Source organism: Schistocerca americana, chromosome 6, assembly GCF_021461395.2.
Source record: "Schistocerca americana isolate TAMUIC-IGC-003095 chromosome 6, iqSchAmer2.1, whole genome shotgun sequence".
NCBI lineage: Eukaryota > Metazoa > Arthropoda > Insecta > Orthoptera > Acrididae > Schistocerca > Schistocerca americana.
This window is the reverse complement of record NC_060124.1, coordinates 477,261,279-477,284,755: the sequence shown is the minus strand read 5'-3', so window position 1 is coordinate 477,284,755 and position 23,477 is coordinate 477,261,279. Positions and strand designations below refer to the sequence as shown.

General features: G+C 43.8%; 1 protein-coding gene across 1 annotated transcript in view; it reads right to left on the bottom strand.

The window, feature by feature from the left end:
• LOC124619450 (liver carboxylesterase 1F-like) overlaps positions 1 to 23,477 on the bottom strand; it is a 180,624-nt gene that overhangs the window by 70,985 nt on the left and 86,162 nt on the right. The window contains exons 5-6 of the mRNA XM_047145840.1: positions 20,024 to 20,168; positions 12,813 to 12,998 (exon numbers count right to left, since the gene is read on the bottom strand). Coding sequence (XP_047001796.1) covers positions 12,813 to 12,998; positions 20,024 to 20,168 — 331 coding nt within the window. The remainder of the gene's footprint in view (positions 1 to 12,812; positions 12,999 to 20,023; positions 20,169 to 23,477) is intronic.

Below are 23,477 nucleotides of genomic sequence, written 5' to 3'. Positions count from 1 at the left end.
ACGTGTAACCAATGGCGCCCCATACCATCACGCCGGGTGATACGCCAGTTTGGCGATGATGAATACACACTTCCCATGTGCGTACACCGCGATGCCACTAAACACGGATGCTGTAAACAGAACCTGGATTCATCCGAAGTAATGACGTTTTGCCTTTCGTGCACACAGGTTGGTCGTTGAGTACACCATCGCAGGCGCTCCTGCCTGTCATGCAGCGTCAAGGGTAACCGCAGACATGGTCTCCGAGCTGATAGTCCATGCTGCTGCAAACGTCGTCGAACTGTTCGTGCAGGCTATTGTTGTCTTTCCAACGTCACCATCTGCTGACTCAGGGATCGAGACGTGACTACACGATCCGTTACAGCCATGCGGATAAGATGCCTGTCATCTCGACTGCTAGTGATACGAGGCCGTTGGGATCCAGCACGGCGTTCCGTATTATCCTCCTGAACATGTTGTTGTTGTTTTTGTGGTCCGCAGTCCTGAGACTGGTTTGATGCAGCTCTTCATGTAATCATACAATAAAGCTGCGTGCCCTCGGGAAAAATTACGGCTGCAGTTTCCCCTTGCTTTCTGCCGTTCGCAGTACCACAATAGCAAAGCCGTTTTGGTTAGTGTTACAGAGCCAGATCAGTCAATCATCCTGACTGTTGCTCCTGCAACTACTGAAAAGGCTGCTGCCCCTCTTCTGGAACCATACGTTTGTCTGGCCTCTCAACAGATACCCCTCCGTTGTGGTTGCACCTACGGTACGGCTATCTGTATCGTTGAGGCACGCAAGCCTCCCTACCAACGGCAAGGTTCATGGTTCATGGGGGGACCTGAACATACCGATTCCATATTATGCTAACAGTCATTGGATCTAGACCAACGCGAGCAGCAATGTTGCGATACGATAAACCGCAATCGCGATAAGCTACAATCCGACCTTTATCAAAGTCGGAAACGTGATAGTACGCATTTCTCCTCCTTACACGGGGCCTCACAACAACGTTTCACCAGGCAACGCCGGTCAACTGCTGTTTGTGTATGAGAAATCGCTTGGAAACTTTCCTCATGCCAGCACGTTGTAGGTGTCGCCACCGGCGCCAACCTTGTGTGAATACTCTGAAAAGCTAATCATTTGCATATCACAGCATCTTCTTCCTGTCGGTTAAATTTCGCGTCAGTAGCACGTCATCTTCGTGGTGTAGCACTTTTAAAGGCCAGTAGTGTATTTTCAAGTATTCAAGGACAGCATGTTCCGAAAAAAAAAAAATGTCATGGCACTGGGCCACAATTGTTCGCGGCTGGTTTGAAGTACATTCTAGACAAATCAACCGAATGATTGCCCATCGAAATCGCCTGACATGAATCCCATCTGACATTTATGGGACATAATCAAAGAGGTCAGAGTGGCCGTGCGGTTAAAGGCGCTGCAGTCTGGAACCGCAAGACCGCTACGGTCGCAGGTTCGAATCCTGCCTCGGGCATGGATGTTTGTGATGTCCTTAGGTTAGTTAGGTTTAACTAGTTCTAAGTTGTAGGGGACTAATGACCTCAGCAGTTGAGTCCCATAGCGCTCAGAGCCATTTGAACCAAAGAGGTCAGATCGTGCCCAAAATCCTGCTCCGGCGACACTCTCACAATTATAGACTGCTTCAGAGCCAACATAGGGTCAACGACTTGTTGAGTCCATGCCACGACGAGCTGCAGCACTATGCAACGCAAAAGGAGGCCAACACGAAGTTACGAGGTATATGATGATAATTGTATCTGATAATAATTGTCACTGCAAGCCACCTTATGATGTGTAGCAGATAGTACTTCTTACATCACTTATCTCCTTCCCTCCCCCATCTCCCCTTCCTTTCCCAGCACATGCATGGTGCGCATGAGAACGACTGCCGGTAAAGCTCCGTCTGAGATGTAATTTTCCTAATTTTCTGATGGTGATCATCTTCCGGGACTTATGATAGGTGGTGATTTACTGCTCTCGAAATTTAAACATTAAATCTATCTGTGATGCACATCGCTTCTCTTGTAACGTCTGTCATTGGGTTTGTTCAGCACATCCGTAACAATGTGGCGCGAACTGGACGAAAAAAAAAAATGGCTCCAAGCACTATGAGACTAAACATCTGAGGTCATCACTCCCCTAGACTACTTTAAACCTACCTAGAGTAAGGACATCACACACATCCATGCTCGAGGCACGATTCGAACCAGCGACTGCAGTAGCAGCGCGGTTCCGGACTGAAGCGCCTAGAACCACTCGGACACAGCGGCCGGCGCGAACTAGTCGGTAGTGTGACGAAACAGCCCGGTCTTCTTTGGATGTCCCCCTTGCCCCTTATTAAACCTACTTGTCGAGGGTCCTACAATAATGAACAGTAGTCAAGCGCCGGTCGAAAGCTTTGCAAGCCATTTCTTTCGTGGATGAACTACATTTCCTTAACATTCTCTCAGTGAATACCAACCGGCAACTACTTTTCCTGCTACTTGTTTCATCTGGTCGTGTGACTTTAGGTCGCTCAGGATTATTGTTCCTAGGCATTTTACGATTCTTACTGTCTGCAGTGATTTGTCTGTGATAGTGTAAACGAGCAGTATGGGGTCATTCCGTCTACTTATGCGCATTACTGCCAGTGCGTGCGCCTACCGTCGACCTCCTGCATTCTTTCCTGCACTTTTACACTGTCTTCTCGCGTGGCAACGTCTTTATAAACAATAGTGTCGTCCACGAGTAGTTTCACGGGGCTTCCATTTTTGTCCTCTATATGATTAATATAAATTGCAAATGGTAGTGGACCCGTTGCACTGTCTTGGAGTACTCCCAAAATTACCTTTACCCCTTTCCGCTCGATTTTTTTCGCCCTGTACTGCCTCCATTAGATTTAATAAAATTATGCCACGGGTAACAAAACCTAAAACAAATTACACACACATTATAACACTGGGCAAGTCATATTTTTCCTTTCATTCCGTGTATTTCGTCAGTTAGACCCTACAGTTCTTCAAGGTGTGGTAGTTTCCGAAGCATTCACCCGGATGGAGTCCTGGTTTTCTGTAATATGTATTGCAGTAGTAATAAATTTCCCTTTACATTCCTGTTACAGCACAGTTCTTTCTGTTATTGTTTTCTTTGGGGTTAATGAAGTGTGGCTGCTACGACAGTCTCTCTGGGTTATCGAAAGTAGATGATCCATCCCTCTTTTTTCCATTTGTATTACGTATGCCTTCAACTTTGAGCCTTTAGAGGTAACACTCTATTTCTTGTGTCTCAAATTAGCTTTCTGGCTGGAAGTGACATCCAGATTTTACGGAATGAAGCCACGTTCAACGGCAGAAAAATCACATCTTATGCCACTTTATTTTAATGATAATTACACCACTCCATCTTTCGGCTAATGGTACAGTAACATCTTCAGACGTTCAAGAAAGAATAGGCAGTCTCGTCTACAAATTTGTGGCTTTTTACTTATGTAATCTGTGAAGTGTTTCTCTCTCTCAGGAGCGTCATCAGACATGTGGGGGAAAAAACAAGTTTCTTCAGTACAAATTTGTGAGCCAAGAATCAGCTACAGTGCTACATTGTCAGTTAAATAAAGGAACTGCGAAACCACGACCTAAGTTGTGAAAAGAGCGTAACCAAAGACAAACTCACCGGGTAAAAGCACTCGATTATCCCTGGCAGGAAGTCCCGCAATCACCAGATGACAGATTAGGTGAAAAACTTGAGGCGCCCAGCATTCATTTTGCAGAACCGTTTCTGAACCTCACTTACAATAAGTCTGACAGTCATAAAACTAGGCTGCTGCGTAACGGCCCGAAATAGCAAGTTCGACTGGTGCTGAATGATAAAACAGTGACCTCTCTCCGCTGATTTGAAGCTCGCTTTTGATGAAGTCCTCACCGAAAAGAGATGTGAAACTTCAACTTAGTGCCAAAGCTAGCAGTATTATACGTAAGTTAATTAATAAATCTTTCCTCTCATTTCAACAGAAAGTCCTTAAAGCGATCCCCATAAAGCTTAATCAGGCACTACTCTGGTACTGGCAGACAAAGGGAACACTGAAGTGTTGCTCTATAGGAAGGATTATATTGAAAATATATTAAACTTTTTTTTTTGCGGAAAATGGCATCCATGCAGTAGGAATCGATCCCATATTGGCGTGCGGTGAAGTCCTTAAGGCGCAGCTTGAGGAGTGGTAATATATAATCCTTCCGAATGACCTATATAAATTGAAAGTGATGAACCCTGGAACACCTGTTCTTTGTGCACAAGTTAAAAAATGGTTCAAATGGCTCTGAGCACTATGGGAATTAACTACTGAGGTCATCAGTCCCCTAGAACTTAGAACTACTTAAACCTAACTAACCTAAGGACATCACACACATCCATGCCCGAGGCAGGATTCGAACCTGCGACCGTAGCGGTCACGCGGTCCCAAACTGACGCGCTTAGAACCGCACGGCCACACCGGCCGGCCACAAGTAAAAATTCACAAACCTGCCTTCCTGTCCACGTCATACTAAACGGAATTGGAAACCCATGATATCATGCCTCAAAGTTTTTATACGATGCGTTGAAGGTAGAGTTATGTTTACATACTCATTTTCGTTATGCAATAGGAGTTGCTCCAAAATTGTACGTTTCCGGACGGTTGTATTCATCTTTCACTTGATATAAAAAATCTCTATGCTAAAGTTTCCCTTATAGAAACGATCAGCAACGTGCGGCATTCTCTGCTCAATAATCCATCTGTCATCAGTGAGGAATTTGCTGAGATATTCTCCCTTCTGGAGTTACTTGCTTCACATAACTATTTTTCATTTGATAATAATATTTACAAGCAAGCCCATGGGCTAGCTATGAGGATTTCTCTCTCAGGCTTTCTTCCCGATGTATTCACAAGAAATCTAAAAAACGGGTATCTCCCCCATGTAACAGCTTCGAACCATCTTAACATATCCTTTTTTTGTAGAAGCTATGTCGATCACATACTGATTGTTTTTAAAGGTCACGACGAGAATGCAGATACCCTGTTACTTGAATTTAACAGTCTTCAACCTAAACTGCTTTTTACTCATGAAGTCACGAACCAGCAAGGTGTGCTAAATTATTTATATTCATCCCTCCAACTGGTTAATAAGGTATGTTTCGATATTTATAGGAAACTTAGCACTAGTTCTTCAGTGATTCACACTACATCAGTCGACCCAAAGCAATATAAGTTAAGCTTTGTGGGTATGCGATTATTCGAATGTTTGAAGTTCTCCTCACTTGGAATCTATTGAAAAATAAATTAGCAACACAAAGCAGTGCACTTAGAACAATAGAAGGTAAAACAACATAAAATTAATATCAAAACCCTTTAAAAAATTGTCACTGCCTCCAAGCAGTAATCAAATCACACTGAAACACTATTTTAAACAAGCAGTTAAAATCACACTAGCATAAGACTACGTCAAGGAAAGGCATAAAATGATGAATTAGCCCTACAATAATTACACGTCCCTGATGGACCCAAACATTCAAGACTCCACAAAACGATATGGCGGTACGAACATACATTAGTGCATCCGTGTGTTCAGTGATACACAGTGTTTCTGAAACAGACTAAATGTTAAGATTAAGAAATAATACAAAGTAATCCCCGTGGTTTAAATGGTAAACCGAAATATTGACACAATCAGACGTCAACACGAATTACTACAGTCAGAAGGGCACAAAAAGTTTCGTAGCGGCGAACTACAAGATAAACTGTGCCCAGAGTTTCGTGATTGAGAAACAACCAGTAAGCTGTCTCAGGTTCATCACACTTGCAACACGGAAGGCAGAAAATGTGTCTCCAACGAATGACGTAAATACAATGATATAACCTTATTACGTCAGCTGAATTCCGTGTCTAACAGCATCGGAAAGGTGGGTCAAGAATCAGGATCTCCAACAACATATTATCGGCTAACAACCACCAAATTTCTTCACTACACAGTTCATCCCAAAATGCGCCAAATGCAGCCGGCGCCGACCCGAACGTACGTGTTCATAGCGACATTATTCGCCGCCAAGGTTACCTCTCGTATCCACTACCTGTTACTAACTGTCCCTCACTCCCCACTTCCTCTTGGTTCATCACCTCTCTCGCGCGCCACCTCGCGACCGCATCACGAGCGCCGAAAAGATACGATCTTTGGAGGAAATCGATATGACGTAAGCCGGTAGGGCTCATTCTTTTAAAGGAAGATTATCAGTAACTAGAAATCCAAGACTGAAATTAGGAAATACATCCATAGTTCCATAGCTAGGAAGACGACCTTTAAATTGCTAAGGATAAAAATTGATGTAAATCTTACTCGCAGAGATCACGCAGCGGCAGTGTGTAAAGCTTCGGAAAATGCATGAAATAACAAGTACAGGAACTACCAGTTTTAGTCTACCACGGTCCGACATGCAAGCATACCACAGTCCCTTATTCGCAGCAGCAGTCAGTTTTGGGGTCAGCGCTTGGGTGTATCGACTCGAGATATGGCGAGAGACATACAGTAGCTGAGCGTCGGGGACTGAGCGGAGTGCTACTTGGAGCGCTCTGAGTCAATCCAGATGAGTTATTATATGTGGTTTTCGAAATATACTCGATGGACAGCAGCATTAGGAACAAAGATGCTTCATACTGGTTTAAAAGAAGGAACTGTCGAAAATGCCCAGAAGAGAACTTGTGTTAGGTCACCGACAAATTCCATAAAAAGAATTGGTAGCATCAATAGGACATTACTGATAAAAGCCGACGAGATTACTCTTGCTGACTTGACATGCGGGAAAGCTTGGAAACCCATTATGCCCACCCCAGTCGGGGACAGGAGCATCTTTTGACCGGTCACGTTACTTGTCGCACACATCTTGTACGATTCAGGCTCAGGCAGAGGCATTTGCAACTGTGAAGACGAAATTACTCCAGAACACATGTATTTTCACTGCACATCTTTCAACACCGTTAGGCAGAACATTCGGTCAGTAGTAGGTCTGCATAGGACTATAAAGGGACCCGAATAATGGCATATGATTTACGATCTTGCAAATGTAGTCACAAACAGATTGTTAGTATATCTATATCTACATGGTTACTATTCAATTCACACATAACTGCCTGGCAGAAGGTTCATCGAACCATTTTGATACTACTTCTCTGCCATTCCACTCTCGAATGGTGCGTGTGAAAAAGGAACACCTGAATCTTTCCGGTCGAGCTCTGATTTCTCTTATTTTATTATGATGATCATTTCTCACCACGTAGATGGGTGTCAACGAAATGTTTTCGCATTCGGAACAGAGAGTTCGTGATTGACACTACGTAAATAGATCTCGCCGCAAAGAAAACCGCCTTTGTTTCAGTGACTGCCACCTCAACTCGCGTATCATATCAGTGACACTCCCACCCCTATTGCGCGATAACACGAAACTGGCTGCCCTTCTTTGCACTTTTTTGATGTCCTCCGTCAATCCTACCTGGTACGGATCCCACACCGCGCAGCTTCTGTCGCATCTTCTAAGTGTTCTGCCAACAAAGCGCAGTCTCTGTTTCGCTTTCCCCACAATATAATCTACGTGGTCTTTCCAGTTTAAGTCGCTCGTAATTGTAATTACTGGGTATTTAGTCGAATTGACAGCCCTTAGATTTGTGTGATTTATAGTATACCCAAAATTTATCTGATTTCTTTTAGTACCCCTGTGGATGACCACGCAGTTTTCTTTGTTTAGTGCCAATTGCCACTTTTCGTAACATACAGATATTCTCTCTAGATCATTTTGTAATTGGTATTGATCGTCTGATGATTTTACTAGACGGTAAATTACAGCATCATCTGCAAACAATCTAAGGGGGCTGCTCAGATTATCACCTAGATCATTTATGTAAATCAGGAACAGCAAAGGGCCTATGACACTACCTTGTGGAACACCAGATATCACCTCTGTTCTACTCGATGATTTACCGTCTGTCACTACGAACTGTGACCTCTCTGAGAGGAAATCACGAATCCAGTCACACAACTGAGACGATACTCCATATGCACGCACTTTGATTAATAGCCGCTTGTGAGGAACGGTATCAAAAGCCTTCTGGAAATCTAGGAATATGGAATCGACCTGAGATCACTTGTCGACAGCACTCATTACTTCATGGGAATAGAGAGCTAGCTGCGTTGCACAAGATGGATGTTTTCTGAATCCGTGTTGGTTATGTATCAATAAGTCATTATCTTCAATGCGATTTATAATGTTCGAGTAGAGTATATGCTCCAAAATCCCATGGCAAATTGAGGTCAGTTATATGGGTCTGTTATTCAGTGGGTTACTCCTATTTCTTTTCTTGAATATTGGTGTGATCCGTGTTACTTTCCAGTCTTTAGGAACAGACCTCTTGTCAAGTGAGCGGTTGTATATGATTGCTATGAAAGGCGCTATTGTATCTGCATACTCTGAAAGGGACCTGATTGGTGTGCCATCTGGACCGGAAGAATAAAAGGAAATGTGTCTTCCCAGGGAGTCAAGTCTGCAAAGCAAGGATAAACACCCTACAATGATGCAAGCGAAATGGGAGTGCACGGTAGTGAAATATTACGATTGTGGAACTTATTCTTTCACAGTCCGGCGTTCGCATCGTCAGCAACACTTACACTATTTAAACGACCAAGGAAGACGTGCTGTTCCCACATCTGGAGAATGTCAGATTCTGGGAACTGTACATTTGTGTCATACGTTAATAACAAACAGTAAGATCCACAGCGCCGTATACGACGGCGCTTGGGGTTGATGCCGCGTTCCTTGACTTCAGGAAGGCACTTGACACCGTCCCTCAGCGCCGTTTAGTGTAAAAAATTCGAGATTATCGAGTATCGTTGCACATTTTCGACAGGATTCAAGACTACTTTGCAGACAGAACGCAAAACGCCGCTCTTAACGGAACAAAATACACACACGTAAAAGTAATTTCCGAAGCACGCCGAGGAAGTGTGATAGGACCGTTACTGTTTACAGTATACAAAAATGATCTAGTAGAAAGTGTCGGCTGTTCGCAGATGATGCATGCGGTTGTCTGTCAGAATGTAGCAACGCCAGTAGGTAGTAACTATTTACAGAATGACCTCCAGAGAATTGAATGGTGCAGGCACTGGCAATTGACCCTGAACGTAAATAAATGTAACATACTGTGCATACATAGGAAAAGATATCCATTGCTTTACAGCTACACTGTTGATGACAAACCGCTGGAAACAGTATGTACCGTAAAATATCTAGGAGTAACTATCCAGAGCGACCTTAAGTGGAATGACCACATAAAACAAATAGTGGGAAACGCAAATGACAGAGTCAGAATAATAGGAAGAATCTTGAGGAAATTTAAATCACCCACTAAATAATTGGCTTATAAACGGCTTGTTCGATCGATTCTTGAGTATCGTTCATCTATCTGGAATCCGTATAGCAGAGTTAGAGAAGATCCAACGAAGAGCGGCGCATTTCGTCACGCGCTCGTTTAGCCTGCGCGCTACCGCTACAAAGATGTTCAACAAACACCATTAGCAGGCGTTACAAGAGAGGCGTTATCCATCACCGAGAAATTTCGGGAGAATACTTTCCGGGAAGGGTCGGACAACACACTACTTCCCCCCTCATAAGTATCGGGTAATGACCACGAGGAGAAAATTCGAGAAATTAGAGCCTATACTGAGACTAACTGACAGTCATTCCTCTCACGCACTCTTCGCGGGTGGAACAGGGTTGGAGGGCTCAATTAATTAGTTGTACAAGTACTCTCCGCTACACAGCGTTAGGTGCCTTGCGCAGTGTGATGAAGATGTAAATGTATGAAAGTATCGGCGAAAATTAGTCCTAACCTACAAGACCACATTATGATACACTGCATGTTACATGTTTGGTCAAGTTCTACTCGCCCCTATAGCCGCACCCGTTAGCACACTGCTTCCGAGATTCGGGAAGGCGTGCCGTTCCCGGCTCGAATCCGCCTACGGATTAACGAGCTTGGCCTGTGCAGCAGCTCGACATCCTCGTGGGTGAAGCCTGGTACCCATATCCCGTTTCAGTTACACTATACGCAAACATTTAGATAAATCTTCGCACATATTCGCCTAAGATAACACTAGAGACAGACGGATTGGGAACAAAAATTTCATGAGGGAGAGTGGAGGTGGTTCTGGTGGCGGTGGCGGTGGTGGGAGGTGGTGGGGGGAGGTTGTTGGGGTTCAGGGGTGAGAGAATGGCGACAGAAAGGGTATCCGGCCATCCTCTACCACATTGCCATATACGGTGAACATGACGACACCGCTCATACATGGCGTAAAGGCAGTAGAGAGAAGAAAGATATGTTTGCCGAAGTTCAGTGACAATAACGTAAATACAACACGGCGAAGAAGTTGATATAAGAGAAAACTTTTTCTATGGGGCTTACGGAACTAATTGCTCTTAGCATCGTTTGCATTCGAAAACATAACAAACAGTACATTGTAATCCTTATTACATTGTGCGCTAACACTTTGCTCCGCCGAACACTTTTGTATTCTATACAAAATTCTAATGTAACGTTAAAATTGAGCCTAGTGTTGCATAGTGAGTACTAACAACAGCCCTCTAAGTCGAACAAAGGCCGTATAACTTCAGAGACTCAGCCACACCTGCAAGACCCCACAGGCGTGGAAACTGTAATAGAATGTAAGAGAGAGGCTGCGGGTGTAGAATCGACGAAAATTCCAAGGCCACAACCCGTTGCTGTTGCACTGGAGATTCAACCGGAGTGGCCGTGCGGTTCTAGGCGCTACAGTCTGGAGCCGAGCGACCACTACGATCGCAGGTTTGAATCCTGCCTCGGGCATGGATGTGTGTGATGTCCTTAGATTAGTTAGGTTTAATTAGTTCTAAGTTCTAAGCGACTGACGACCTCAGAAGTTAAGTCGCATAGTGCTCAGAGCCATTTGAACTTAACCATATCTCTTTCAATTTTTTTTATTTTTCCTTTCATCACACTGTCTGCCATTTGAACTTAACCGTGTCTCTTTCAATTTTTTTATTTTTCCTTTCATCACACTGTCTTTCAGAAAGATATCTTTAGTTTACTGCATAATTTATATCTTTTAGATTAAGTAGTAAGAGTTATCACGCTTGGATCTGTGAATGGCATGTCCCAGCACTCTAAGAGTGGCTACCTGGTAGCCATATAACCGAACATCTAATCTCGACCATGATTCGCCTCAGTGCAACTTCGTTGGCATCATGTGACTTCTACCATTCGCATGAGTGCTACCCCGCGCACCTACATCTGTTGATAATCATCACGTGTGGATGCTGCAATAAAGACACACTGGCAGTAGCGGATCGTAACCACTTCTTATTGCCGTGTTCCAGGAACACGATTGCACAATCTGACTTGTACAGGAAACTGGTTGCGAGAGGTTACTCCCTTCCCGCCAGTGTTCCTGTTTCACTCCACTGTTTTGATAAATATAGCTTGCTCACAGACTATTTGATAACTACCGGCATCCAAATTTCAAAAATGACTCAAATGTCTCTGAGCAGTATGGGACTCAACGTCTGAGGCCATCAGTCCCCTAGAACTTGGAACTATTTAATCCTAACTAAGCTTAGGACATCATACACATCCTTACCCGAGGCAGGATTCGTACCTGCGACCGCAGTGGTCGGGAGGTTCCAAACTGAAGCGCCTAGAACCGCTCTGTCACAACGGCCGGCCCAAATTTAATTCATGAGTAGCCGAGGCCTTCATTTTCAAATGGCATAAACCCGCTTCGTCATCGGGTGCGTAATTTTGAGTTTTAATTCTCGTACTGACCCCTATTTGTACATTACGTTTTCACTGTAGCCTCTTGTGCAATTTAAGTCACTGTTCTACTGGCACTATTGTGGTTGGTTGTATTATATTTGTCATTTTGGGTTTTTCTTTTATTTTAGGCACGTTTATACGTCTGCTATAATTCTCACATTTTTATATGATGTTATCTGCAGTTCTCTTCTTCAGCTATTGTTGTACTTATTGTATACGCACTATGTTTGCCCTTAATGTTTTGTCTTTTTTATAACAGCATATTTATGTATGTCATCCTGCTGCTGTATAGTGCTCAAAAAATGGCTCTGAGCACTATGGGACTCAACTGCTGAGGTCATTAGTCCCCTAGAACTTAGAACTAGTTAAACCTAACTAACCTAAGGACATCACAAACATCCATGCCCGAGGCAGGATTCGAACCTGCGACCGTAGAGGTCTTGCGGCTCCAGACTGCAGCGCCTTTAACCGCACGGCCACTTCGGCCGGCGCTGTATAGTGCTATTTGTAATTCTGGTCCAATGTTATTGTCATCACTGCCGTCTGCTGTCTGGCGTTAGTCTAATTGCGCTTTTATTTTACTTTAAGATTGTGTTTATATGCCAACTTCATCATTTTTTACTGTTCTGCTTTTTCTGCGTTTCTTTGGTACTTTTAACTCAGAACTAAAATAAAGAAATAAAAGAAGAAACAGTTGCAAAAAAACAGTAAGAGAACTTCCATTCATTCAGTTATTATTTGGTTGTCAAACGACAACGTAAACACAAATTTTAAATAAATGTAACTACCGTATATTTCATTACCGTAATTACGAATGTTAGTTGTCTAATTAATGGAATATAGGAGCCATATTAGTATCTAGACGTTGGCCATAAAATTTTTCTATTCTTTTTTTAATTTACTGGCTTTCAGATGGTTATATGGATACGCAGCAAATAAAAATAAGTAGGCAAATAAATAGTCCTGTGTACAGACCGTCTGCCACTGGGCTGATGGCCAGCAGCTCAGAGAGTGCGCCGCCGGCGCTGTTGCCGCCCAGCGTCACCTTGGAGGGGTCTCCCCCGAACACGGCCACGTTCTTCTGCGTCCAGCGGAGGGCCTCCACCACGTCCCACAGCGCCAGGTTGCCTGGAGCGTCCTCTGTCTCCAGGAACAGGAACCCTGGAACAACAAGAATTTCGGTTTCACACATCGGCGAAGAGCCAATCAAACATTTATGTCTCGGTTGTTTTCAAACATAAACCAACTGTACAACATGTGGCACAGCTATGATGTATACAGGGTGGTCCAGTGATAGTGACTGGGCCAAATATCTCACGAAATAAGCATCAAACGAAAAAACTACAAGGAACGAAACTGTCTAGCTTGAAAGGGGAAGCCAGTTGACGATATGGTTGGCCCGCTAGATGGTGCTGCCATTGGTCAAACGGATATCAACCGCGTTTTTTTTAAATAGGAATCCCCATTTTTATTACATATTCCTGTAATACGTAAAGAAATATGGGTGTTTTAGTTGGACCACTTTTTTCGCTTTGTGATTGATGGCGCTGTAATAGTACGCGGTATCACGTAACATTTCGCCAGTGTGGACGGTATTTGCTTCGTGATACATTACCCGTGTTAAAATGGACCGTTTACCAATTGCGGAAAACGTCGATATCGTTTTGATGTATGGCTATTGTGATCAAAATGCCCAACGGGCGTGTGCTATGTATGCAGCTCGGTATCCTGGATGACATCATCCAAGTGTCCGGACAGATCGACGGATAGTTACGTTATTTAAGGAAACAGGAAGTGTTCAGCCACATGTGAAAAGTCAACCAAGACGTGCAACAAATGATGATGCCCAAGTAAGTGTTTTAGCTGCTGTCGTGGGTTATCCGCACGTTAGCGGCAGAGAAATTGCGCGAGAATCGGGAATCTGAAAAACGTCGGCGTTGAGAATGTTACATCGACATCGATTGCACCCGTAACACATTTCTGTGCACCAGGAATTGCCATGCGACGACTTTGAACGTCGTGCACAGTTCTGCCACTGAGCATTACGGGACGATGACAGATTTGTTGCACGCGTCGTATTTTGCGAGGAAGCGTCATTCACCAACAGCGGTAACGTAAACCAGCATAATATGCACTATTGGGGAACGGAAAATCCACGATGGCTGCGAAAAGTGGAACATCAGCGACCTTGGCTAGTTAATGTACGGAACGGCATTGTTGAAGGAAGGATAATTGGCCCCCATTTTACCGATGGCAATCTAAATGGTGCAATGATGCTTATTTCCTACGTAATGTTCTACCGATGTTACTACAAGATGTTTCACTGCATGACAGAATGGCGATGTACTTCCAACATGATGGATGTCCGGCACATAGCTCGCGTGCGCTTGAAGCGGCACTGAAGTGCATATTTCATGACAGGTGGATTGGTCGTCAAAACACCATACCATGGCCCGCACGTTCACCGGATCTGACGTCCCTGGATTTCTTTCTGTGGAGAAAGTTGAAGGATATTTGCTATCGTGATCCACCGACAACGCCTGACAACATGCGTCAGGGCAATGTCAATGAATATGCGAACATTACGGAAGGCGAACTACTCGCTGTTGAGATTAATGTCGTTACACGCATTGAGGTCGACGGACATCATTTTCAGTATTTATTGCATTAATGTGGTATTTACAGGTAATCACGCTGTAACAGCGTGTGCCGGCCGTGGTGGTCTAGCGGTTCTAGACGCTCAGTCCGGAACCGCGCGACTGCTACGGTCGCAGGTTCGAATCCTGCCTCGGGCATGGATGTGTGTGATGTCCTTAGATTAGTTAGGTTTAAGTAGTTCTAAGTTCTAGGGGACTGATGACCACACATGTTAAGTCCCATAGTGCTCAGAGCCATTTGAACCATTTGTAACAGCGTGCGTTCTCAGAAATGATAAATTCACAAAGGTATATGTATCACAATGGAGCAACGGAAATAAAATGTTGAAACGTACCTACGTTCTGTATTTTAATTTAAAAAACCTACCTGTTACCAACTGTTCGTCTAAAATCGTGAGCCATTCGTTTCTGACTATTACAGCGCCATCTATCTTAGATACAAAGGTGTGAGAGCTAGTGTGGTAGTCAGCTGCTGCATGATTTAGAAACACGCACAGACTCTACGCCACGAGTCGTTAGCTCGTTCAAACGAGGGTAATAGATTAATCAGTAGTGCATACTATCAGTATACGAAAGAGAACCGACAGGAGATGTACTTTCATCGGGATGGATACTGGAACTCCCTCGTGTAATTTGGCAGTAAATTTTCATATCAACACCGATGGCAAAGTAATCACTCGTCTGTAACCGAAACATGGTAGAATAAAATTGCGGTATTTGCTCCGCTCATCCTCAGTTGCTACTGAATGTTTATTTCGTTTTTAATCAAATATATTTATCTAATCATATCATGCATTATCAGTGGCCTATAAATTAAATGGTAAATAAGTAATTATACACATGGCAGGCAAAATAATGCTGACCCTAATAATATTGCAAGCACCGTAAGTTAGCAAACAAACTTCCATCATCAGTCCTGTGTGTGTGTGGAAGGTGTAAGTTGGGCTGTCTATCTTAAGGTGCATTAAATATTTTTCGGAGCTCTTTTCATTGGTCTGCTCTGTTTATTCTAGTAATAGGAAGCATATAGTGTTTGCAGACAGCAAATTTAAATTATATTACTGTCTGGAATGAAACGGACATCTCCAGTTTGAGTGTCACTGCAGTAGCACTCGGTATGACGGCTGTGGACCACATACCAAGCCTTAAGTACAGCCTGTGACATGATTTGTTTCTGAGTAATATGGAGTAATGGGGAAGTAGCCTTCGTTACGTATTGATATCGAACACACCTCAGCTCTCGTGGTTACTGCTCCCTAGAAGCAGCTGTTGTTGTCGTCTTCAGTCCTGAGACTGGTTTCATGTAGCTGTCCATGCTACTCTATCGTGTGGAAGCTTCTTCATCTCCCAGTACCTACTGGAGTCTACGTCCTTCTGAATCTGATTAGTGTATTCATCTCTTGGTCTCCCTCTACGATTTTTACCCACCACGCTGCCCTCCAGTACTACACTGGTGATCCCTTGATGCCTCAGAACATGTCCTACCAACCGATCCCTTCTTTTAGTCAAGTTGTCCCACAAACTCCTCCCCAATTCTATTCAATACCTCTTCATTAGTTATGTGATCTACACATCTAATCTTCAGTATTCTTCTGTAGCACCACATTTCGAAAGCTTCTACTCTCTTCTTGTCTAAATTATTTAGCGTCCACGTTTCACTTCCATACATGGCTACACTCCATACAAATACTTTCAGACACGACTTCCTAACACTTAAATCAATACTCGATGTTAACAAATTTCTCTTCTTCAGAAACGCTTTCCTTGCCATTCCCAGTCTACATTTTATATCTCCTCTACTTCGACCATCATCAGTTATTTTTCTCCCCAAATAGCAAAACTCATTTACTACTTTAAGTGTCTCATTTCCTAATCTAATTCCCTCAGCATCACCCGACTTAATTCGACTACATTCCATTATCCTCATTTTGCTTTTGTTGATGTTCATCTTATATCCTCCTTTCAAGACACTGTCCATTCCGTTCAACTGCTCTTCCAAGTCCTTTGCTGTCTCTGACAGAATTACAATGTCATCGGCGAACTTCAGAGTTTTTATTTCTTCTCCATGGATTTTAATGCCTACTCCGAACATTTCTTTTGTTTCCTTCACTGCTTGCTCAATATACAGATTGAATAGCATCGGGGAGAGGCTACAACCCTGCCTCACTCCCTTCCCAACCACTGCTTCCTTTTCATGTCCCTCGACTCTTAAACTGCCATCTGGTTTCTGTACAAATTGTAAATATCCTTTCGCTCCCTGTATTTTACCCCTGCCGCCTTCAGAATTTGAAAGAGAGTATTGCAGTCAACATTGTCAAAAGCTTTCTCTAAGTGTACATATGCTAGAAACGTAGGTTTGCCTTTCCTTAATCTTTCTTCTAAGATAAGTCGTAGGGTCAGTATTGCCTCACATGTTCCAACATTTCTACGGAATCCAAACTAATCTTCCCCGAGGTCCGCTTCTACCAGTTTTTCCATTAGTCTGCAAAGAATTCGCATTAGTATTCTGCAGCTGTGACGTATTAAACTGATAGTTCGGTAATTTGCATATCTGTCAACACCTGCTTTCTTTGGGATTGGAATTATTATATTCTTCTTGAAGTCTGAGGGAATTTCGCCTGTCTTATACATCTTGCTCACCAGATGGTAGAGTCTTGTCAGGACTGTCTCTCCTAAGGCTGTCAGTAGTTCTAATGGAATGTTGTCTACTCCCGGGGCCTTGTTTCGACTCAGATCTTTCAATGCTCTCTCAAACTCTTCACGCAGTATCATATCTCCCATTTCATCTTCATCTACATCCTCTTCCATTTCCATAATATTGTCCTCAAGAACATCGCCCCTGTATAGACCCTCTATATACTTCTTCCACCTTTCTGTTTTTCCTCCTTTGCTTAGAACTGGGTTTCCATCTGCATCTTGATATTCACACATGTGGATCTCTTTTCTCCAAAGGTCACTCTAATTTTCCTGTAGGCAGTATCTATTTTAGCCCTCGTGAGATAAGCCTCTACATCCTTACATTTGTCCTCTCACATCCATGCTTAGCCATTTTGCACTTCCTGTCGATCTCATTTTTGAGACGTATGTATTCATTTTTGTCTGCTTCGTTTACTGCATTTTTATTTTTTCTCCTTTCATCAATTAAATTCAGCATCTCTTCTGTTACCCAAGGATGTCTACTAGCTCTCGTATTTTTACCTACTTGATCCTCTGCTGCCTTCACTATTTCATTCATCAAAGCTACCCATTCTTCTTCTACTGTATTTCTTTCCCCCATTCCTGTCAGTTGTTCCCTTATGCTCTCCCTGAAACTCTGTACAAACTCTGGTTCTTTCAGTTTATCCAGTTCCCATCTCCTTAAATTTCCACCTTTTTGCAGTTTCTTCAGTTTCAATGTGCAGTTCATAACCAATAGATTGTGGTCAGAGTCCACATCTGCCCCTGGAAATGTCTTACAATTTAAAACCTGGTTCCTAAATATCTGTCTTACCATTATATAATCCGTCTGAAACCTTCTAGTATCTCCAGGGTTCTTCCATGTATACAACCTTCTTTCATGATTCTTGAACCAAGTGTTAGCTATGATTAAGTTATGCTCTGTGCAAAATTCTACCAGGCGGCTTCCTCTTTCAATTCTTAGCCCTAATGCATATTCACCTACTACGTTTCCTTCTCTTCCTTTTCCTACTGATGAATTCCAGTCACACATGAGTATTAAATTTTCGTCTCCCTTCACTACCTGAATAATTTCTTTTATCTCATCATACATTTCATCAAGTTCTTCATCATCTGCAGAGCCAGTTGACATTTAAACTTCTACTACTGTAGTAGGCGTGAGCTTCGTGTCTATCTTGGCCACAATAATGCGTTCACTATGCTGTTTGTAGTAGCTTACCCGCACTCCTATTTTTTATTCATTATTAAACCTACTCCTGCATTACCCCTATTTGATTTTGTATTTATAACCCTGTATTCACCTGACCAAATGTCTCGTTCCTACTGCCACCGAGCTTGACTAATTCCCACTACATCTAACTTTAACCTATCCATTTCACTTTTTAAATTTTCTAACCGACCTGGCCGATTAATGGATCTGACATTCCACGCTCCGATCCGTAGAACGCCAGTTTTCTTTCTCCTGATAACCACGTCCTCTTGAGCAGTCCCCGTCCGGAGATCCGAATGGGGGACTGTTTTACCTCCGGAATATTTTACCCAAGAGGATGCCATCATCATTTAATCATACAGTATAGCTGCATGCCCTCGGGAAACATTACGGCTGTAGTTTCCCCTTGCTTTCAGCCGTTCTCAGTACCACAATAGCAAGGCCGTTTTGGTTAGCGTTACAAGGCCAGATCAGTCGACCATCCAGACTGTTGCGCCTCCAACTACTGAAAAGGCTGCTGCCCCTCTTCAGGAACCACATGTTTGTCTGGCCTTTCAACAGACACCCCTCCGTTGTGGTTGCACCTACAGTATGGCTATCTGTATCGTTCAGGCACGCAAGCCTTCCCACCAACGGCAAGGTCCATGGGTCATGGGGGGGAATGCTCACATCACGTTACGTAATATCAATTTCTTATTTGCTAATGTATGAAGCCTAATTATTTCGGACGGTTTACATGAAATATTTTAATAGGAGACATACGTCAGTGTTCTGCGCAGATAGTATTTTGTGAGTAAATGTTCCTTTTGCTAGAGAAAAGTGCATCCATCTTAAGTAAAAGTTGTGTAAAATCTGATAAATGATATGCAACTTAGTGCCACTCACACGATTTTACAGATAACATTTCTACACAATGTCAAGTGGAGATTTCTTTATCAGAGTGACAAATATTAGCCGGGATAATCATTTTTGAGATCAAATGAATTGTTACGCTGACAATAGGTAACTGGTTTTATATTTTTTTGATCTACCTGAAATATCATTTATACGTAATGAAAGTCACGAAATACTATAAACCGGTTCCGCCACAACAGTAGCTCAGAGCAGTGTAGAGATGAACTGCTGTAGCCAGGAATATTTTCAACGATTGATTTTGTCGTGCTGTTAAGTTAGAGGAGGAATTTACAGAATGTTTCAACTGGACGTGGTGATTGATTTTGTAAAGAAATTGACCGTATTACATGCGAGGAGAAAATTTTATTATTGTGAATCTTTGGAAGTTTGTATGCAAGGTAATTGTTATTAAAGTTTTAAAACCCACGAAGAGGCGTAGAGGGTGCTGAAACGAATTATTTGATATGAGGCACACGAGCTCGCAAATGTCGGGAAATACCATAAAAATATGGGGGGGGGGGGGGGGGGGTGAGGCAGCTACACTTTCTAATTTCAATCGGATAACTAGCCGTGTTACCAAACACACATACACACACACACACACACACACACATGGACACACACCCATACACAATAAAATTAATCCGTGATTTACAGTGGAGACAGTAATTCTCATGACAGTTGAATGGAAGCTACTGTTATTGCTAACTATCCTAGTCCAAGAAGATGGTTGGAGACTTCCGTCTTACCCAGGGCACCGAGTCGATATTCAGGCACGACCATGACCATGTCGTGGTCGAGCAGGAAGCCAGGCCGCGCCACGAGCGACGACCCCACCGTGAAGGAGCCTCCGTGCACGAACACAAACACGGGCAGGCGGGCGGAGCTGTCCACCTGCAACACAAAACGCGCCTCCCAGTCACCAGTTGCCAAAGCACAGTAGGGGCGGCCATGCGGGGGGAGGGTAAGCCAAATCACGTAGAGTGCTGCGGGCATCCGTTTCCCTAAGGCAACACTATCGGAATGTGATAAACAGTGCAGGGTACTTCAAAAGAGATTCAGTAGATTTCACAGATCTACATAAAAATGCTCGTTATATGCGACAGTGTGAAGTCCCGCCTCCTTTTGGTACGCGTTGCTGTTACCCTTGCAGCGAGCCATGGCGGCGGTTCGAAGCGGCGGTCATCCGATATCAGCTACTACGCTGGGTAGAAAATGTTCAAATATGTGTGAACTCTTAAGGGACCAAAGTGCTGAGGTCATCGGTCCCTAGACTTACAAGCTACTTAAACTAACTTATGCTAATAACAATACAGACACCATTCCCGAGGGAGGTCTCTGCAGTCCGTGGCCGGCCGGAGTGGCCGTGCGGTTCTAGGAGCTACAGTCTGGAACCGCGCGACCGCTAGGGTCGCGGGTTCGAATCCTGCCTCGGGCATGGATGTGTGTGATGTCTTTAGGTTAGTTAGGTTTAAGTGGTTCTAAGTTCTAGGGGACTGATGACCTCAGCTGTTAAGACCCGTAGTGCTCAGAGCCATTTGAACCATTTTTTTTTGCAGTCCTTGACATGGCGCCTGTAACCGTGCGGCCACTCCGCTCGGCACGCTCAGTAGTGCACTTATTTTGTAAATAAAACTGCCTTTTTCTGCTGCTAGTTACTTTATTTATCCCATACGCGTTTCGCCTTCTCCTGTTCTAAGGCATCATCAGTGGGATCTGTAACGATACAGTTTTGTTAGTTATAGATTATTAAACAGTTCACTTCGCGGTGTTTTGTAAAAAAAGTAATAACTTACTGCCATATAATCACATCTTCGTGTTCTCGCCTTCCACACACTCTTCACCATGTTTCTCACTCTTTTTTGTGGTAGACTATTGTTCTTTTGTCAGTTGATACAACTATTACGTCGTACACTTCTTTTCACAGCGCAAATATTGCGACTCCATTACGTATTTCATTCTGTGTTTCATCTTCTTTGATATGTTTACCTATTTGTTGCCCACCTAACGAAGCATATGTTCGTTACTAACTTCTATTTATGATGTTTATACCGTACGTGTGTGTGTGTGTGTGTGTGTGTGTGTGTGTATGTGTGTGTGTGTGCGTGTATAATCTATAACTAACAAAACTGTATCGTTATAGAACCCACTGATGATGCCTTAGAACAGGAGAAGGCGAAACGCGAGTGGGATAAATAAAGTAACTAGCAGCAGGAAAAGGCAGTTTTATTTACAAAACAAGTATTTATATGCTTACTGCGGAAGATGGCAACACAGACAAACTTGTGAGTAGTGCACGTTGATAGTAATTGCTGATGTCATACGGTGCATGTATATATGTCAGGTTGACCGGCATTTTCTCTGATGTCTTTGAAAGTAGGAGAGTGCACTTGCGGATTTAATACGATGAGGGTTCTGTCTCTGGTTGCAGACTGCCGGAAGTTGTATGAACCAGGCAAAACAGCCTTCTAATTTAGAGTTTGCCTGTATGTTACGGGCTGACTAGTTGGCCTCCATGCAAAAGCGGTTAATGTGTGCGTGAGTACATTTTGCCGGAGCACGACGTCGTCATACTAGGGAAAAATGTTTGATGATGTGGTTTCCACTTTTACGTAAGTTTGGTGTTTCGGGTATGTACACTCATGTTCAGAAAAGACATAATAATACCCTGAACGACTGGAGATACGAAATCCATATTCACAGAACATGTACAAGTGGACAACGCCCACGGAACCCATACCGTGATAAAAGGGGGCGGACGAGGACGCTCATCTGTCCAGCTACTGCATGCAAATGAAATGTCGAACTTCTCTGGGGGCGGTCTGGGTGGTGCCACCTGACTCATCTCGTCGTGTTCCACGGCCTTTCGTGGACCATTCTGCACACATTCATTGCATTGCTAAAACACTTATTCCCATACGAGCAGAAGTTTCCCGGATGGATACGTCACATTCTGTCGTGCCAAAAATACACCCTCTTACAAACTCACTGATTTGACGGTACGGTTTGCTCCCACGTCTGCGGGGCATCCAGCACGTCTGCTCAAGTGACACTGATACATGCCCTTCGGTTTATAGCGGCTACAAGAGTCGCCGGCACATTTTACCGGTGGGCTGTACTGCGCCGTGTTATCGATGTTGATCCTGAATCTGCCGGCCGACATGGTTCAGCTGCTAATCATTTCTGCATATCATACTAATGTACACGTCTTGTGAATACGAACTCCTCTCTCTAGTCGCTCAAGGTGTTCTGTTGTTTTCTGAACATGAGTGTACTTTATGATCTGTGTGCGTCAGTGTGTATCCCGGAGCACTAACATCACGTTTTGGGAAATCCATTTCTTTTATGCTGTCTTTTTTACAACTACGAGAGTTGTGTTTCGGTGACATGCTTCTAATGTTGGATGCAGACCACCTGGACGTTCAGTTTTTAACATTTTTAAATGTTCGGATAATAAGTTGCCGTCTCTTTATCTAAAAATACACTCCTGGAAATTGAAATAAGAACACCGTGAATTCATTGTCCCAGGAAGGGGAAACTTTATTGACACATTCCTGGGGTCAGATACATCACATGATCACACTGACAGAACCACAGGCACATAGACACAGGCAACAGAGCATGCACAATGTCGGCACTAGTACAGTGTATATCCACCTTTCGCAGCAATGCAGGCTGCTATTCTCCCATGGAGACGATCGTAGAGATGCTGGATGTAGTCCTGTGGAACGGCTTGCCATGCCATTTCCACCTGGCGCCTCAGTTGGACCAGCGTTCGTGCTGGACGTGCAGACCGCGTGAGACGACGCTTCATCCAGTCCCAAACATGCTCAATGGGGGACGGATCCGGAGATCTTGCTGGCCAGGGTAGTTGACTTACACCTTCTAGAGCACGTTGGGTGGCACGGGATACATGCGGACGTGCATTGTCCTGTTGGAACAGCAAGTTCCCTTGCCGGTCTAGGAATGGTAGAACGATGGGTTCGATGACGGTTTGGATGTACCGTGCACTATTCAGTGTCCCCTCGACGATCACCAGTGGTGTACGGTCAGTGTAGGAGATCGCTCCCCACACCATGATGCCGGGTGTTGGCCCTGTGTGCCTCGGTCGTATGCAGTCCTGATTGTGGCGCTCACCTGCACGGCGCCAAACACGCATACGACCATCATTGGCACCAAGGCAGAAGCGACTCTCATCGCTGA